Source organism: Peromyscus leucopus, chromosome 8b (assembly GCF_004664715.2).
Source record: "Peromyscus leucopus breed LL Stock chromosome 8b, UCI_PerLeu_2.1, whole genome shotgun sequence".
NCBI lineage: Eukaryota > Metazoa > Chordata > Mammalia > Rodentia > Cricetidae > Peromyscus > Peromyscus leucopus.
The window spans coordinates 102,717,764-102,736,982 of record NC_051086.1 but is presented as its reverse complement, the minus strand read 5'-3'; the positions used below and the strand labels follow the sequence as shown (position 1 = coordinate 102,736,982).

Here is a 19,219-nt window from a genome sequence, read left to right as displayed (position 1 = left end):
AGACCAGGCTGGCCTCATTCACAGAGATCCTCCTGTCTCTGCTTCCTGAGTGCTGGGAATTGAAGTCATGCAGCACCATGCCCAGCTACGTTGGGCTTTGGGGTTTTTTGCTTTTATCCCTCTTTAAATTTGCTACCCCCGGCTTGGGGTGAGATTGTCTTTCATCTATCTCAGTTTCCTGCCCATTTCTCATCTGGCTCTTTTGTGCTTCCCCCTCCTGTGGCCACATAGACACTGTGTGTTCTTCCCTGGGTTACACAAAGTCTTTTGCACCAATCACTTAGGCTTCTAGTTGAGGAGGTCTTCTTGCTTTGGGACTTCTGATGGTCTAGCTCAGGGCATGTGGGTTTTGGTTTCAGATGCCTGTTGGCACAGGCCTTCCTGTTATAATAATAAAGCAGCAGGACACCTGCCAAGCACACCAATGGCTTTTCCATTCCCTCTTGTAGGTGTAAGAAGAAGGTTCCAGCCAGCAAGCGCTTTACCATCCACAGAACATCCAATGTCCTAACTCTGTCCCTCAAGCGCTTTGCCAACTTTAGCGGGGGAAAGATCACCAAGGTGAGTACACCACCTGTTGACATCCGGGCTGCTCATCACAGAGGTAGGCCTTGGGAATCTGCATTTCTTTCTTTTAAATTTTTTTTATTTTGCTGGGCAGTCGTGGCGCACGCCTTTAATCCCAGAACTCAGGAAGCAGAGCCAGGCGGATCTCTGGGAGTTCAAGGCCAGCCTGGTCTACAGAGCAAGATCCAGGAAAGGCTCCAAAGCTACACAGAGAAACCCTGTCTCAAAAACAAAACAAAACAAAGTTTTTTATTTTATTTTATGTGTATGAAACACGCTTTGCCTCCATGTTTATCTGTGCATTGTTTGTAAGCCTGGTGTCCTCAGAGGCCAGAAGGAGGTGTCAGATCCCCTGGAAATGTAGTTACAGATGTTTGTGAGCTGCATGTGGGTGCTGAGAATTGAACCTGGGTCCTCTGCCAGAGCAGCCAGTGCTCTTAACTGCTGAGCCATCTCTCCAGGTCCCCCCGCCCCCTCTTTTTTGAGACAGGCTTTCTCTGTGCCCTGGCTGTCCTCAAACTCAGATCCTCGTGCCTCTGGGGTTAAAGACGTGCTCCACCACCGCCTGGCTATAGAAGCTCTATGAAATCTTGAATCTCTAAGAGGATTTATTATAAGAAATTGTCTAGGGTTGATGAGATGGTCCAGTGTGTAAAGGCACCAACCACCAAACCTGATGACCTGGGCTTGATTCCTGGGACCTCCTTGGTATAAAGAGAGAACTGACTCCTAAAACTTGACTTCTGGCCTCCACACGAGGGCTGTACCGTACGTATACGTACCCACATAGAAAAACGTAATGAAAGAACTAGACACAACCCTCTTGAGCTGGACAGTGCAGACACGGTTGGTGGGGTAGTGCTGCCGCGGCATCCTGAGGGGCCGGGGTTTCCTGTTAGCCCCTCTTGGCAGGGGTTCAGAGGTCTCCAGTCTGTGAACCATTTGTCTGTTTGGATCCGAAGACTCTGCATTATAACCAAGTTGGGTCAGGCTGTGAGCCCATTGTGTATATATTGGCTTATGAGATTTTGTCATAGAAAGAGAGAAAAAACTGGGTCTGGTGACACATGCCTGTAATCCCAGCACCTGGGAGATGGAGATGGAGGAGATACGAGTTCATGGCCAGCCTGACATAGTGCGTTGGAGTCTGTCCTAGGGCACATAGTGAAGATTGGTTAAAGCAAACATTTCTGAGGTCGTGGATGTAAAGGACCTTTATTCTCCTGAGGGAATGTTACTTGCTTTCCTTTTTAAATAGGATGTTGGCTATCCCGAGTTCCTGAACATCCGCCCATACATGTCGCAGAGCAGTGGTGACCCTGTCATGTATGGGCTCTATGCTGTCCTGGTGCATTCAGGCTACAGCTGCCATGCTGGGCACTACTACTGCTACGTGAAGGTGAGTGTTGGCCTGACTGCTGCGCTCCTCTGTGCTGGCAGGTGAGCTTGCGCTGCCTTTGGGGCAAGTAGCCAGTGACCAAAAATCCAAATGAGGCCACTGCACTTTTTGTTTTATGTTTTTTGGTAAACAGCAGTGCTTTGCGTTTGTGTTTTGTTCCTCCTTTCCATGAATGTATAGAAAAGATGTGTTTTGTACCATGGTCCTGGGGCCAGCAAAATGGCTCAGCAGGTAAAAAACGCTCACCACCAAGCCTCACCACCCGAGTTCATCCCAGGGACCCACAAAGTGGGAGAGCAGCTCTAACTCCATTAAGTTGTCCTCTGACCTCCACACTTGAATTGTGGCACGTGCACTTGCCGTCCCCCCAGAAAATAAGTAAATAAATGTAAATTTTAGGAGTTTTTTAAGACCCACTAGTGGGTATGGTAAACCATGCCTTTGTAATTCCAGTATTCTGGAAGGTTGAGACTTAAAGCTCAGCTGAAAACACATGGTGCGCCTCTGTCTCAGAATCGAAGAGAAGTGTGGCTTGTGGCCCCTCTGTTGATTGCTGTTTCCTGTAACCATCCCCTCCCCTTGCTGCTCAGGCTAGCAACGGACAGTGGTACCAGATGAATGACTCGTTGGTCCATTCCAGCAACGTCAAGGTGGTTCTGAACCAGCAGGCCTATGTGCTCTTCTACCTGCGGTGAGGAACCTCCACCCTCCCTAGAGTTGTCCGTGCCCCAGAGCATGTTCTGCTTGAGCCAGGGTTTCTCCACAGCCCTTTCCTGTCTATACGCTCCTGGGAATCTGCTGGAGGGGAGATAGTGGGCAGACCACCCCAGGCACTGTCAGGAGCTTGTGTCCTGGGGAGGACCTTCCCGCCGAACCTCCTGGGAGGTGGGGGAAGAGGGATGGCAGTGAGGGAGGGCTCTGACAGCCCACAGCACTGGGTAGGTGAGGCCTTAATGAGGCCTTTGCCGTAGTGTGGCAGCAGCCTGGACAACTTCCTCTGGTGACGTGACCCATTTCACATTGGGGATGGGCATGCAGCAGATCTTAGGAAGCCGCCAGGAGGCTGACTGTCCCTGGGGTGTTCTTGTCACTTGGTGCCACCCTGCCGAGTCTGGGTGGCAGATTTGGGGCTCTTTGGTTTTCGGCTCCTTGAGGATCTGCTCTAGAAGGGCTCTGTGCACTCACATGTGGATGTCCAAGGCTTCTGTACAGCCTTTAGGATGTAGAGAGCAAGGCAGGTTCCTGGAAGCCTGTTGGGGCCCCGGGCCTCTGGTGCTCTTCTTTGCATTCTTGGCACAGGTCGGGAAATCCCCATCCCTTTCTTTCTTATGCAGAATTCCAGGCTCTAAGAAAAGTCCTGAGGGCCCTGTCTCCAGGGTGGCTTCCACTCTTCCCGGTCGTCCCAGTGTCATTCCAGATCACCCCAAGAAGAGCCCTGGCAATGGGGTCGTCTCCTCCCCGCTGATGGCAAAGGTACTGTGTAAGTGGAAGAGCTGGCCTGGCGGCCCTGCTCACTGCTGCTTTGAATATTTCAGAGGACCAGGGGTCTCCTCTGGGGACCTTGCCATGGTAGGAGGAACCTGCAGGCTGTGGCGCTGTACCAACCATATTATTCCATAAATTGGTTACCAGCTGCCTTGGGAAGAGAAAAATGGGAATGTAGGGCTCAGCTGCTGCCCAGGAGTGCCAGGGAAACCACTGTGTTTTCTGTTCATGCCGGTGTCCTGAGTTTAGTCATGACCTTGTGTTTCTTTGGTGCTAGATACAGACATACCTGTGGGTAAAAGGATGTATTGTCTGCAGTTTCTTCAAATGGTTCAGAGTAGAAACAGATACGTTTACATACACACAGACATATAGCCACATACATACACAGCAATGAAACGTAGTCATCTTGGACTTCTGGGTTTTAACCCACATTTGACTACAGAGTTGGGAGTCACTGAATCCGTGGGGAGGCCGGCAGCCTCACTTGCAGAGGTGCCCCCGTTGAAGGAGGCAAAGCTGGGCATGCAGAAGCAGTGGCAGCGCAGCTATGCGGGCAAGGCTGCTGTGCTTGCATGATCCAGGTCAGCACACACCTTCCTATACTGCACAGTGGTAAAGCCGCCTTTTCAGGGAAGAGACCAGGTCTTACTCTGGAGCCCAGGCTGGCCTTGGATTTAAACTGATCCTTCTGCCTCTGTCTTCTGGGTGCTGGAAATATGGGGATTATAGACGTGAGCTGTCACACCCAGCATCATTTCACTTTCCGTGAGTCCAGGCAGATGTAATGTTCAACAGATGACTAGGTTTTGCAGAGAGAGAAAGAGATGTGTTCTTGTCAGGAAACAGTTTGCAAAAGTATTATAAAAATTATTATAAAATGTAAGCCAAAAACTCAGAAGAAAGTTGAAGTAATTAAACTTCTGAAAGAAAGAAGGCTTTTTAACTTTTGAATTGGTAGGAAAAGTAGCAATTGGCTAAAGTAAAATGTAAACTTTTTTAGGTAAAATAAAATAAAATAAAAATTACTAGGTGGTGGCGCACACCTTTAATCCCAGCACTAGGAGGCAGAGGCAGGCGGATCTCTGAGTCTGAGGCCAGTCTAGTCTACAGATAGAGATCTGGGACAACCAGGGCAGTTATACGGAGAAACCCTCTCTCAAAAAATTGATACAAAAAAACAAAAACAGTAAAATTTTAAAAATGTTTGCAAAGCAGGGCTGGGAAGGTGTCACTCAGTGATCATTGTGTACTTGGCTTGTGTGAGGCCCCAGGCTCCAGCACCAGCACTCCCCCCCCCCAACGCACAGAACTGTAGCAGGTGCAGGAAGCTGGTGTTTGCAGCAGTTGCTGTGGAGGTAGGGATGGTGGAGTGGTGAGAGCCAGGGTGCCTTGTCAGTGTGTGGAAACACGCATACATGGCCGTAAAGAGGAAACTCAGGTTGACCCCATGTGTTGATGGTCACGAGGTAATCCATGGCCCAGGAATCCCATTTCTGTATTACTAGCATGGCTGTGGAGTACAGAACAGGCTTCCATCTGTTGATTTTTTTTTTTTTTTTTTAATGTACTGGGTGTGAGGCCTTGCATTAGCTGCAAGGACTTTGGTGACTGAGGAAAGAGATGCAGGTAGGTGTGTGCTCAAGCAGGAGGTGGCCACCATGAAAGATTTACAAACAGTGGATTGCTCTCATATAATCTTGGTCTTAGGATTTTTTTTTATTTCATAGTAAATGCATATCAAAAAGCAGGTTTTGACTTTGTTTAAATCTTCAACCAAGGGTAGTAAAAGAAACCCCCTTTGGAAGCATGCTGTGGTACATTGTGGGCCTCGGTTCTTTGCAGTGGGCAGACTAAGAGGTACCAGAAGAAAATGGCTCCCTTTTTTAAAGATTTATTTTTATTTCTGTGTATGAGTGTTTTGCTTGCATGTATATTTGTACACCATGTACATGCAGTACCCACAGAGGCCAGAAGAATGTGTTGCATTCCTTAGAACTGGTGTATGCTGGAAATTGAACCAAGGTCTAAAAGAGCACCAGTGCTCTTAACCACTGAGCCATCTCTCCAGCCCCTCAAAATTGCTCCCATCGACTTCCAGGAGTTTTAGATTGACCTCTTGGACTTTTTACGATGGCTTCTAAACTATCGAATGTTTTGTTCATTTGTTTGTATGTTTTAGTCATGGCATAGGGAGTAAGACAAGCGTATGTAAGCCATCAAGAGCTGCAGAGCTGCAGGGAGACACTGAGGCCTTGGAGGGCGTACCCTGTGAGGACGGGTTAGCTTGTGCACAGTGATGACACGGGTGCAGAGGAGACCCAGGGAACGGTGTTCACACGGTGGGCTTTGGACCGTTCTCCCCCGTGTGTCCTCCCAACTCTTGGTGAAGTCCCGTTGCTGTTATAGTGAGGATAGTCACAGAGTGCGGCCTGTTTTGTATGCAAGTCCTGAAGCACTGAAAGTCTCTCCCATTACCCAGAGCCAGCTTGCTCACAGAAGCTACCCTGATTGGGATGCATGCTTTGGCTTGACCGTGATCCCTGCTCAGTGCTCCGCGGAGGCTCTGATGACTTTCTTTCTTGCTCTTCCTTAGCGACAAGACTCTGTGCCGATGAGAAAGCTGCAGACCCCTGAGGAGATTGGTGTGCCTGTGTCCAGGAATGGCTCTGTGCCAGGCCTGAAGTTACAGAATGGATGTGTTCCGGCAAAGGCACCTGCCGGGTCCCCTTCCCCAAGACTCACCCCAACACCCACAAACATGCCCACCATTCTAGATGAGCCTGGAAAGAAGGTGAAGAAATCAGCTCCCCCGCAGTCCCTCACCGCATCCCCTACCACTTCTCAGGGCTCTCCGGGGACCAGCGAATCCAGGAGCCAGCGGCCTGGCTCCTGGTCAAGCAGGGACACCATCTTCTCTACCTCACCAAAGCTCCTGGCCAAAGCCTTTGCTAATGGGCACAGGCTGAAGGGGGAAGGCAATGGTGTGGACCTGGAGAAGGGGGCTTCGAGCGGCTCGAGCCCTGAGCACTCTGCCAGCAGTGACCCTGTCAAGGCCCCACAGACCCCAGAGAGCAGAGCTGCACATTTCTGTGATTCTCAGGAAACAGACTCTCCCACCGCTGGCCATTCCAAAGCACTGCTGAACGGAGTAGACGCCAAGATAGTGAAGCAGAAGTCCCCTGCCCTGAGCAGCACCGCCACCGAGCCCACGAGCCTCATGTCTCCTCCACCAGCCAAAAAACTGGCCCTGTCTGCCAAGAAGGTGGGTCGGGGGGGTCTCCTCTCTGCCTTAGGACTCGAAGTGAGGATAGGGAGAGGAGAAATTACGAAGGAGTGTGGCCTCCTTCACTCCTGTAGTCCAGAGGACCCGAGTGCCTGCCGATGGGTATTTGGGTGGATGGCTGTTTGGGTGGAGGTGGTAGGTCCTGAGGGTATACCACTTACTCAGCACCTCAGGTTACTGGTGGAGTGTAGGCTAAGAGTACTAACCAGCTTTCTATAAATGGGTCTGCTAGTTGAGCCACAGAGGAAGACCTGTGGGCCAGCAGGCTGCTCAGGGGAAGGACAGCTGGCGGGGGGCATGGAGAGGGGTACAGTGGGCGGGAGGAGTTTCCCACTCAGCTGTGGGGGCAGAGAGTGGTATGTGGGGACTGTGCTGGGATACTTGTTTAAATGTCCTTCCTTTTTCCTTTTTATTTCTAACCAACAACACTCTCTGGTTCTTCTTCTGCCACCCCCTCTCTCCCCCTCCCCCTCCCTGTTTTTTTTCTTCTGTCCCTTTATTCATCTTTCTGGGCTCTTTTATTTTATTTTTATTTATTTTTAATTTTGTTTTCCCTCTTCACTCACGGAAACCTTTTTTAGACCACCAAGTTTTTATTTATGTCAATAACTGCAGGCCAGCACCCTGCGGAGGGCGACCGGCAATGACATCCGTCCACCTCCCCCCTCAGCATTCTCCGACCTCACCTACCCCATGAAAGCCACCCACCCCGTCGTTGCCTCCACTCGGCCTGTCAGTAAAGCCAGGTGAGCTTGGGCAGAGGCCCCTGGGTGCGACTCCTTCCCTCCTGTGGTTACGTGTACTTGGCTGGTGAAGAGCCATGGGTCATCGAGGACAGAGACCCCTCTTGTCCACCCCTGTCTGGTAAAAGAACCTCAGTTGGTCAGAGTTGGTTTAGTCTTCGGGGTCCCAAGTCTTGAGTTTTCATCTGCTTGCCACAGCATGTCGTAACCTGAAGTGCTGTGCACTGTCCTGACTTGTGCCCTCTAGAGAAGTCAGACCCCATGTGAGTCCAGAGGCACGGGAACCCCGCGGGGACAGCTTTCCTACAGGCTCATGACTTCGTCTCCAACAGTGCCTCCATTGCCTTAGCCCTCCCTGTAAGGCATCCTGAGTCTCCAGGCTGCCGGCCGCATGCCAGGCCTGCAGGGGCGAGACTGGGTTCTCAAGTGCTGTAGCATTCTTCAGGGCCCTTTAATCTCATCTGTGGATGACCTTCCCGATCCAGTGAGGAGCTGCAGTACATGGTGCTTGTGTCCCTTAGGGTGCTGAGTGCAGGATAGGAAGATCCATGGTTGTCTGGGTTCACAGGGACCAGATGCCTCGGCAGCTGGGAGACAAGGATGGAGAGAGGGCAAGAGTGAGGTCCTGTGACACTGCTGGGCTCCTCCAGTCCCGGGATGCTGTGAGGGTGACGTCTCTGTTGCTGCCTCCACCCCAAACATGAACGTGCATACGTCCTGTCTCCAGCATAACATTTTTGGTGTGTTCTTAAATGTTGAGGTTCCCAAATGTTGAGACACTGGGGGAATTGTTCATGTTTTTGTTGGAGACGGGGTCTTACTTTATAGACCAGGCTGGCCTCAGACTCAGATCCTCCTCCATCTGCTCCCGAGTGCTGGAGCTAAAGCTGTGCACCACCACACTTGGCATAGACGCTTTTGTCTTAATTACTTTAGGTTTATATGTGAGTGTCTTGCCTGCGTGTGTATCTGTGCACCATGTGTGTGCCTGGTGCCGACAGGTCAGGAGAGGGGACCAGGCGTTACAGGGGAACGTGAGCAATGTGGGTGCTGGAAATGACCCACCAGAGCAGCAAGTGCTCCTCACTGCTGGGCCACCTCCCAGCCCCATGTAGGTGTGTCTTAAAGCTCTGGCAGACACGTAGAGTCACATTAGTCCGGGTGGCACTGCCAGTCTGTTCTAGTTTGGATGATGGCAAGTACAGTCTCTGTGAATCCACTAAACCTTTGTGGGTCCCACAGGCATGCCTCGCCTGCTCAGCCCTGCCTTACTTCTCTTAGAATAGTCGCCTCTGTGAAAGTGGGTTCCCAGACTCCACCCTGAATTCAGAAGGACGTAACCATGGATGGTGCATGGCTTGTTGGGCTGTTCTTGGAATGCTCAGTCCCCAAGGGGAACCATGATGGCCTCTGGAAGATAAATCTGGGCAGGACGTCTTGTTCATTTCACCTCCCAACACATTCCAGTGAAAATGTGAAACATTGGGATTTGGTTCCTTCCTTTTGCTTTTAGTTTTTGTTGTTTGAAGGGAGGGTTTTGGTTTTGAGACAGGGTTTTACTTTTATAGTCCTGGCTGGCCAGGAACTCACCCGTTTCTGCCTCCCAGGTGCTGTCTGAGGCCTCAGGTGGGATGCCCAGTGGGTTTGTTTGTTTTGTTGTAGCCCTTGGCTATGTGCTGGAGGATGACCTTGAACTTCTGATCCTCCAGCCTCTATGTCCTAAGTTCTGGGATCACAAGCAAGTGTTAACACTTTTTATTGTTTGTCAGTCTGTTTAAGGACAGGCTGTCAAGTGGTACAGGCTGGTCTTCAACTCACTTAGTAAATGCTGGCCTTGAATGCCTGACCTTCTTGCCTCCACCTCCTAAGTGCTGTGATTGCAGGTGTGTACCACCATGCCTGAATAAAAAAAAAAAATAGAATTTATAATACTCAGATCTGTGTTGGGCATGTAGCCCAGTGGTACAGTGCTTGCTTTTCATGCCCAAGGTTCTTGGTTCAACTTTCAGCACTATTAAAAAAAAAAATGCTTTGTAACAAAAAACTGAGACATGTATTGCTGTTATTAACTCTGATTTTAGGTAAACTGAATTTTGTTAGCCTGTCTTCAAAAACCATGGGATTTGTGTATCTAAGAATTACAGAGCAAAATAACCTTTTAAAATTCTAGGGTGAGTTGGGCATGGTGGCACTCACCCAGGCACTCAGGAGTCAGAGGCAAATGTATCTCTGTGAGTTCAAGGCCAGCCCAAGTTTCATAGGGAGACCTCATCTCCCCAAACTCTTTTTTGTTTTGTTTTTCGAGATAGGATTTCTCCGTGTAGTTTTGGTGCCTGTCCTGCATTTCTCTCTGTAAACCAGGCTGGCCTCGAACTCACAGAGATCCACCTGGCTCTGCCTCCCAAGTGCTGGGATTAAAGGCGTGCGCCACCACCGCCCGGCTCCCCCCAAATTCTTACGGTGTAAAGGGGGGTGGAGTGGGGGTTGGAGGGAGAATGACTTGTGCAGATCTTCTACAGTGACTTTCCCTGTACTCGCTGTCTACAGGGCTGTTGCACCTGCTCCCCAACCATCTACCCTCCTGAAGCATTCCATCCACCCCCACTCTGCATCACTGTCCAGTAGTAGCGCCAAGCCCTTAGGGACATCAGAGCCACAGAGCTGCCGCGCCTCTGCCTGGATGCCCCTGCCTCAGGTCAATGGGCACTTCATGTCCCACTTACACCAGCTGCCAGAGGCCAGCGAGGCCCCGCACAGCCCCTCCAGAAAAAGGAAAAAGACCCCTAATGGAGATCCCCAGAGACTGGGCATAGATACACACCTCCCACAGTGCCTTGGGGGTGCACCTGCAGCAGCACGCAAGAAGAGGAAGAAGAAGAAGAAGAAGTGCCTAGAGGATGAGGCTGCCACAGCTCCCCAGCAGGAAGGCCAGTCTCAGGACCAGCCTTGGAGTCCCAGGGGCCGGAAGGAAGAGGGTACACATCCCCAGGTAAATGGCCATCAAGTGAATCACGTCCTGGACAGTCACCATGTGAGAAGCAAGAAAAGGAGGAAGAGGAAGAGATCAGAGGGACTTAGCCAGGAAGCCACCCTGTCCCAGAACCTACTACAGCATGGGTAAGAGCATGGCTGGGATGTACCCATAGCCTCCCAGGTGGTGTGAGCTAACAGTATAGTGCTGGCCTTGACATGGGGTGGAATGTGCCCTGTGTCCGTTTGTGCCAGTTCCCTTAGGGGTAGAAGAGGACATCTAGGCCATGGCTATCACTGCATAAGAACAGCCAAGAACACAGGGTCAGGTGGCCCCAGGCCAGGCACTGTCTTTAGAAGGTTGCAGCAACATCCTGTGGATGCAGTGTATGTGCCCGATAGAGCCAGAGGGACCGTGTGTTCTCTCTAGCATCATGCTGACTGTGGCTGTGGACAGCAAGCCTCCCACAGCACAGCCCACTCCTCAGCTCTGGAGTGAACCGCCACCATTCACACAGCACTGCCAGCAGTCTTAGGAGTGTCGTGGGGGAGCTTCGTTTTTTATTTATTTGTTTTATGTGTGTTGATGTGGGGGTGTCAGGTCCCCTAGAACTGGAGTTACAGGTGGTTATGAGCTGCCATGTGGATGCTGGGAATTGAACCCGAGTCCTCTGGAAAAGCAGCCAATGCTCTTGAACGCTGAGCCATCTCTCTAGCCCTGCTTTGGTTTCTTTCCAAGTTCTTCCCCCACCCTTAATTTGTGTGTGTGTGTGTGTGTGTGTGTGTGTACACGTACGTACGTACATACATACATGCATGCATGTGGAGGTCAGAGGACAACTTGCAGGTGTTCATTCTCTCCTTCCACCATGTAGGTTCTGGGGATCAAACTCAAGTTGTCAGCTTTGATGGCAAGCATATTTACCTGCTGAGCCATCTCAACAACTTTTTTTAAACATTATATTTATTTGTTTACCTGTGTGCATGTGAGCATGTTTGCACACCATGACACATGTGTAGTGGGCGACTTGAGGGAATAGGGATCCAATCCAGGTCATAGGCTTGGTGCCAAGTGCCATTCATAGCTGAGCTGTCTCCCAGGCTCGGGGTGGAACTTTCTGCAGAGTTCGGGTGGAGCTGTGGTGCCTTGGAGGAGCGAGTGCCGCTCTGCCTGCAGGTGTACCTGGAGGGAGGGCTGACTGGCTGCTCCTCTAGCTCCCACAGCTGCTCCCCTGCAGACCACTGTGAGCCTGAGGCCAGGACAGAGTTGCAGAGGAAGAAGAAAAGGCGAAAAAGGAAGCGTGAGTCACAGCAGGAGGAGGAGGAGGAAAGCAAGCACCCAGAAGGCCAGAGGAGCCCGAGGCCCAGCGTCACCCCAGTCCCTGAGCTGAGTGTGAACGGCCATCTTTCTAGTGACCGCCTAGGTGAGGACTCCTGCTGATAGCCACCGAGGTGGCAACTTACTGTTCCTCATTGCAGGCTCCTGGTAGCACTAACCGATGTCAGCTTTCTATCACTGGCTAATACCTGAGATGGTCGTCTTAGAGAAAAAGCATGACTGGGCATAGTGCCTGAGTGTATAATCCAAGAGCTTGAGAGGGAGGCAGGCAGAGCTCTAGTTTCGGCTCCATGTCCTGTGCAGTTCTGGGCCTCTGGTACAGCTTGTCACCGTGGCACATGGCAGAGCAAAGCTGCTCACTATGGTCAGGAAGCCAGAGAGAGGGGAAGAGGGGAAGGGTGGCTGTGGTCCTACTCTTCCCAGGGAGGGCAAGCCAGTGACCTGAACACCTCGAGCAGCCGCCGTCTAGGGTCCAGGCCTCTAGGGCACGGGCCTGTGGGGGACTTTAAGGTCTCCACGGCAGCAGGCCCTTTGTGGCTGGCTAGGTAGCTTCCCTTAGAGCTGGTCCCCTTCTGTCAGAGGATGGGGTCTCGTGCTGGCTTGTGTTGTTTTGGACATGGGGTAGGGTCGTCACTGGGAAGGGAGCAGTTTGGCAGCTCGTCCTGTGGTGCCGTTACAAACGTGTGGTTGTCTCTTCAGTGACTCGGTTTCAGTGTGTCTTCTGATTACAGGGCTGGGACAAGCGCCTCTTATTACCTGGAACAGAGATCGAGAACCTGATGTGGTCCAAGAGTTACTCCAGGACTCATCTGATAAGGCTTATGGGAAAAAAGGTACGGCTCTGAGGCAGGGCTTCGCTTCCTAGGGACTGATTCATTTTGTTGTGTGTGTGTGTGTGTGTGTGTGTGTGTGTGTGTTTGGGGGGGGTTCTGGTGTACTGATATGTGGTAGACATGCTGCTCAGATTTATAGAACTTAAACAGTTATTGACTATGTTTAACCTGACCCCTGCTGGGGCACAAAGGCAGATTCTGTTCATGGATCCCAAAGATCTGAGGCCCAAGAGCAGGAGACAAAATGGGAAGCATAAACCCTGGGCCCAGAATATCCCGGTCCCCAGTTCAGAAGGCCAAGGGGATGGAACCCTCCAGTTCTGGTGTTGGCAGTCCTGACTTTGGCGAGCATGAACAAGAGACTCTTTGTGAAGTGAGAGCACAGGTTACAGAGAAAAAGTTTGCAATTGGAGTTGGAGCTCACACTGGTCACATCCTCCTCCCCTGTCATGTGCCTTCTGTTAAAAGGCAGTCAGAACCTGGAGTGGTGAGAGTAGACGGGCCTTGGTGGTAAATGAGTCCTGAGGAGAGTCTGCAGGGTGACTGGGAGCCATGGGCACTGACGGACCCTGTCTTGTACAGTTTTGACCTGGGATGGCGAGCTTTCAGCGGTCAGTCAGGACGCTATCAAAGACAGCAGACTGGCCCGGACCCAGACCGTGCTTGATGACTGGGATGAAGAGTTTGATCGAGGGAAGGTATGGTGTGCGGCGGTGACCACAGGCTGGGGCAGCTTGAGTGCTGAGAGCAGTCTGTGGTGCAGGTGTGCACAGAGCGGTCAGGCCAGGTTGGAGTCAGCCTCCTGGGTCCCTTCCCGCTGGGATGTTTCTCCTGTGCATCCAGTGTCCTGGGCAGGTGTGGGTCTCTTCCACCTATCTCTTCCTCAGGAAGGTGGGGGCGGCAGGAGCCTCCCTCAGAGGGCACTGTCCATGGGCGGTAACAGTACCTGTGTCTAGGAGGCATATGCCATGTATGTAGCCAGAACCCTCCGAGGCTTGGGGGAGCCTCTCTGGGAACTGACACTGTGATTCTTAATGTAGGAAAAGAAAATTAAAAAGTTCAAGAGAGAAAAGAAGAGAAACTTCAACGCTTTCCAGAAGCTTCAGAGTAAACGGAACTTTTGGTCTGTGACTCACCCTGCTAAGGTGGCCAGCCTCGGCTATCGCCGCTGAGCTTGCTGCACTTGTTAGAGGTCAGCTTGGGTGTGTGTCTGTCTGCAGTGTGTGTGCTCTGTGGTCTGTGTCTGTCTGTCTCTGGTGGCTGATGTGTGTGTATCTGGTGTGTGTGTAGCATGTGTAGTCTCTGGTGTATGGTCTGTGGTGTATGTGTTTATCTGTGGTGTTTGTCTTATGTGTCTGGTATGAGTATGGTATGTATCTGTCTTTGGTATGTGTATCGTATATATGTGGCACATGTGGCCTGTGGTATGTATGGTGTCTGTGGCCATTTGGTATATGTGTTCTGTCTGGTGTGTGTTTGTGGTGTGTTTGTTTGGTAAATGTATTGCGTGTGTGGTGCATAAGTTAATGATGTGTGTGTCTTGTGTCTGTTTGTAGGTGTGACTGACAATGTCTTTTGAAGGACCCAGGGATGTCATAGGATTGTCATGGTTTCTCTCTCACCAGGAAGACCAGTATGCCTGTGCCACTGCATCCCAGAGCTGTCACATCATACCCTGGGGACTGTCCACATGGATCTGAGGAGCGGCCTTGCAGCCTCGACTGCACTGTGAGCCTGTCATGGCAGAGGCTCCTGGTGCCACAGTTCATAGATGATCCAGTGTCAGAGCCCTGGGGCTTCAGCTCAGGGCCTCTGGTGGCATTCGTAATGAACCTCACAAGAGAAAGCCTGGCCTGTGATGTCATGCTGACAGTAACCTAGGAGACATCTTGAAAGGCTGAGCATCCTCATAGACCCTGGGGTCTAGGTAGGAAAACCCCTGTGTTCCTGGTCTGGGACTGTCAGAGACAAGGAGTGGAGCCAGCACCTCCAGCATGTCCTTCACTCAGGATGGCGGCATGTTAGTGCCTCTTGTGGTGAGCCCTCCTTTGCTTTCCTGAGCTGGAGCTGTCTCGTGGCCCTCTCCTCTGAGGGGCCCCTGTGTGACTGACTGTCAGCTGCAGGGAGGAGGACCACCTGGTGACTGCACTGCCCCCCACCCCCAAGTGCATCTCCTCAAAAGGACTCCACACCTTCTAGAAATCAGCAGCTGCTAGGGATCGGAGAGCCTTGAAATACGTGCCAGCGCCTCTGCTTCTAAAGCTGCTGACCCCGCCGAGGTGACTTTGAGCTTCTCCTGCATCTGTAGTAAGCCTGCGGGTCTCTGTCAAGGTGGTGGTCTTTAGAGGTGAATTCTCCGTTATTTTACTACTTACGATAAAGCATTTATTTTTGACCAGGCCTGTGGCTTCCAGTAGCAATTTGTTCCTCTAATATGCAAATACTGGCTTCATTTGCTCAGTTTTGTGAGTGCTTTGCAAGTGAGCTGATTGTACAACTCAAGAAGAATCCTTTCTTGCCCTGCTCCAGCTACCCCTGTGGACTCAGGGTTTAACAAACAAGACTCCTTGGTGAGGGGAAGACAGCACCCAGGAGAGGGAAAGTGCCAGAAGGTTCCTCCCCATGGGGCACACCTCTTCTTTCCCAGAGTCCTAGGCTGCTCTGGGCTGGCCTCCTCAGTCTGGACTTCTTGGGAGGGGCAGGAGCTGTCTCCCCAATTCCACGAGCAGCATTTTATCCAGCTGCCTGACCAGGGCCTCACTTGCTGCAAATGTGGAAAAAGAATTGTGTTCTCCGTGCGGGGAGGTGAGGTCCTGCTTCCATGTGGGCGTTTCTGAGCAGCAATCCGTGGTGGGTCTGCTGGCTGAGTCTCCCAGCCATCGGTGATGAGTCTTGTGTGGGCTGAGTTCTGGATATCATGTCCAGGAGTGGTGTGGCCTTCATGTGTTGTCTTGAAGGGAGGCAGGCACCTTCATGGGCAGGGATTATCATTTCCTTTGAGGTATTGTCATTTGTTCCTGTATCAGTTGCTTCCTGGCCACATTTGTTTTTTCCTATGACATTCTCTGGTTGAAAGTTGTAGGAGCTGCCAGCACAGAATTGATCTGTCTCCCATGTTTCCTCTACATGGGTTCCTTCCTTTGTCCAATAGATTATCTGTTGCAAAATCTCTTCCAGGGGAGTGTAGTCCACTGCCTCTTGGGTAGTCATGGTCCCCCAACTGACATCTTGACTTCTGGCAGCATGTGTTGCTGTCCGTGAAGGCAAGTCCTCTCCTTCCTTAGAAGCCATTAGAAACAGGCTAGGGACAGAATGGGCCTGGAAAAATCATTAAAGTTCTAGGTGACGTGTACTGTCCTAAATAACTGAAGCTTTTCTAAAAGCAGCCATTTTGTTGGATCAAGTCACATCATTTGAACTGCGTGCTTGGCCGTAGCTATGGTTTGGCCCGTGTGCAGAGGGCCCCCTCCCGGTGTTTCTGTTCTCCCTCACCTGCCTGTTGTTAGGGGCTCTTCTCATCCTACATCCTTATGTGGCTGCATCTGTATGTGTACAGGGATCCCCAAACTCTTCATTCCCTCTTCAGGAGCCCCCAGATATTGCCAAGATCTTGGTGCAATAAAGTAATGCATTTTTGTGAGTTCCTTCTGTGTCTGCCTTTTCCTTTCCTTTTTTTAAAAAAAGCACATCCCAGCAATGGCCAGGCTACCTCTCCAGGTCAGGTGAATATGCTTCCATGCTGCACTCTCGGGTGGCCATCCGCAGCTGGGATCAGAGAGCCTAGGAGTGTTGACCATCTTGAGCAATGTACTGGAATCCCCTTCTCAGGGGGGAAAAAGTTTTTTGTTTTTTTTTTTTTTTTTTTTTTTCGAGACAGGGTTTCTCTTGTGTAGCTTTGCGCCTTTCCTGGAACTCACTTGGTAGCCCAGGCTGAGCCTCGAACTCACAGAGATCCACCTGCCTCTGCCTCCCGAGTGCTGGGATTAAAGGCGTGCGCCACCACTGCCCGGCAAGTTTTTTTTTTTAAATAAAAGATTTAAAGAAATACATGTAAATTTATCCCATGATTGTATTTGTTTAAATTTAAGAATGAAGACGGACAGGCAGTGGTGGTGCACGCCTTTAATCCCAGCACTTGGGAGCAGAGGCAAGTGGATCTCTGTAAGTTCGAGGCCAGCCTGGGCTACAGAGTGAGTTCCAGGACAGCCAGGGCTGTTACACAGAAAAACTCTGTCTTGAAAAACCAAAAGAAGGAGGAGGACAACGACAGCTTCTGGTTCTGTAAATGTTGGGGTGACTTTAAATGAACACCGCAGAAAGGAAGCTCAGGCAGCACTGTTCACCGAGATGTGCTGCTTTGTTTTGCTCAGAGGAAGTGAGGTTGCCTCTCAGATGGATCTGAGTTTGACCTACATACAGGTGGAGAATGTTGTCGCCATCTGTCGTGGGCAACACTTTCTGGGGAGACATAAACAAATGTTACCACCTCATGGGGCACCAGTGTCAAACGGTAGAAAAGCTCCAGCAAAGTCCCAAATGTGGGGACCAGTAAACTTGGGTTTACCTCCCGAGCATTAGTGACTGCAAGGCAGCCACACCACAGGCGTGGACAGTGACTTCCCACCCTCTGCCAACCCTCCTCCGTGTATGTACCCCAGCAAGTTCTGAGACCACGGGTTCATGTAAGTTACGGCAAACGTACGGACAGACGTATGATTGTCTGGGAAGTGTCGAGGGAAATGATGGAGATAGTGAGGCCCCTCAGCCCATCCTTCAGCAGGGCTATCAGCTGTCAACTGACCCCATTTTGAGTCAGTGCTGTACAGTGGCTGTTATGTTCCAAGGATAGTGTTGGGCAGTACCATAGTCCCGTCTGGCCTCGTGGTGGCACCATGTCCCAGCAGCTTCCCAGCCCCAGGTTGGAGGCATGGTGAGAAGACACTTGTGTTTTGTGTGGACGAGGGTTCCTTCCATGGACAGAGGACTCCATTAGGTGTGTATGGAAATTGCTGGGTTCTCCATGTCTATCCCAGCCTCTGGTTTTTCTCAGCAGAGCACCTGTCCTAAAAGCTGGGATCAGATAGGTCCCTCTGAGGGTGCCTGTGAGCAGGAGGGTTCCAATTAGAAGAGCCACCTTCAGGTCTGGACAGTTGCCGGGGCAGAAGCAGCTTCCAATTTAGTGGATTTTGCTCCAAGTGCCACTCAGCAGTTCCGTGTCGACTTGGCACCTCTACGCCTCCTCCTTTAGGGACTTCTGGAAGCTTCCAATCTAGCAGACACAGGGAGTTTGGCTTAGTGTTCTCACGTGTTTATCCAGGCATGTCAAGATGGGAACAGAAAAGCAAGCATGCAGGTGAGGTGAGGCCACTGCTGGCCACAAACCTGAGGAGGGCGCAGTGACTGTTCTGGGCACAGTGGTGACGGGGTGCTAAGATCACCCTCTTAGTGCCACTTCCCCAACCCCTAGCTGGCTCTGGTATGAGTGTGAAGCCAAGCGGATGGCTTGCTGGCAGCAGAGCATCCCGCAGGCAGAGCTGACAGTTCCAGGGTAGGATGAGTGCTGTGGGCACAAAGGACCCCACGGCTGGAGGAAGGTGTGGAGGAAGTGCCTGGAGGAGGGCAGTGAGGGTGTTGATGGGTCAGCCTGGGCTCCTGACACAACTAACTCCAGGCAGTGACAAACATGACCCAGGCAGGCGGTACTGGCCAACCTGGTCTGACTGGCCTCTTCGACACCTGAGCTGACAGCTTCTGCACCTGGAAAGGGGTGGAGTACAGAGGACACAGGAAGATGGCCTGTGGGAGGCCAAGAAGGCTCCCAGCCCCGAGCTAAGCACAGAGACCCACACGCGTAGTGTTCCTTACTTTTCTTCTGACAGAGCACCGCGAAAGTTTAAGAAAGGGTTTGCTCTGGCTCGGTTTGAGCCTACAGTCCTTCCTGATGGGAGAGTCAGGCGCGGGAGCGGGAGACAGCTGTTACACTGTATCCGCTCTCAGGAAGCAGAGATGAACGCTGCTGCCTAACTGCCTGCCTTTGATACAGTCCGTCCTCAGCCACCCCCAGCTAGAGTGTATCTTCCCACTTCAGTGAACCCAGTCTAGAAGTTTCATCACTGGCCTGCCCAGAGATGTGCCTCCTAGGTGATTTTAGATCCTGTCAAGCTGGCAATATTAACCATTGCATGCCTGAAATAAGCTATGGACACCATTGTCCTCTAGCCTCTGTGGCCTGCAGCCACAGGAAGAGGCGCCTCTCTGGGGTGGCCTGGGCTCCCACTTGGTTTTCCCTTCCGGGGGTGGACCTTGCTGCCTTCTGTGTCTCCCTCTCCACTGTGCTCGGAAGCCTCCTGTCTTGCGATGTCATGCTTTCCTCTAGTATGCTTCAGCCTCTTGCTCTCTCTTTGCTCCATCCGTGGCCCCATTCAACTCCCATGTGTGATGTGCATCCTGTCCCGTCCCCCCCCACACTTCTGAGGACCGCCTGTCACTCCCCTCCCCCATTCATCTCATGCACCATGCAGGGTGAGCCAGTGGACACTCAAGTATGGATTCACACAGCTCAAGTGGCCCTCTGGGACGGCCCTGCTGGCAGGTTGT

General features: G+C 51.5%; 1 protein-coding gene across 3 annotated transcripts in view; it reads left to right on the top strand.

Annotated features, from left to right (window-relative positions):
* The window catches only part of Usp36 (ubiquitin specific peptidase 36), a 31,084-nt gene extending 14,818 nt beyond the window's left edge, over positions 1–16,266 (top strand). For 2 of the 3 annotated variants that reach the window (XM_028892553.2, XM_028892551.2), the window contains 12 exons: positions 450–561; positions 1,826–1,966; positions 2,557–2,657; positions 3,301–3,439; positions 6,048–6,716; positions 7,353–7,483; positions 10,028–10,597; positions 11,666–11,874; positions 12,521–12,622; positions 13,205–13,320; positions 13,663–13,814; positions 14,248–16,266. In XM_028892553.2, coding sequence (XP_028748386.1) covers positions 450–561; positions 1,826–1,966; positions 2,557–2,657; positions 3,301–3,439; positions 6,048–6,716; positions 7,353–7,483; positions 10,028–10,597; positions 11,666–11,874; positions 12,521–12,622; positions 13,205–13,320; positions 13,663–13,794 — 2,422 coding nt within the window. In that variant the 3' untranslated portion in view covers positions 13,795–13,814; positions 14,248–16,266. Of the gene's footprint in view, positions 1–449; positions 562–1,825; positions 1,967–2,556; positions 2,658–3,300; positions 3,440–6,047; positions 6,717–7,352; positions 7,484–10,027; positions 10,598–11,665; positions 11,875–12,520; positions 12,623–13,204; positions 13,321–13,662; positions 13,815–14,178 lie in introns of all 3 variants that reach the window. The other variant, XM_037201521.1, reaches the window with a different exon arrangement.
* Positions 16,267–19,219: the final 2,953 nt, after the last annotated feature.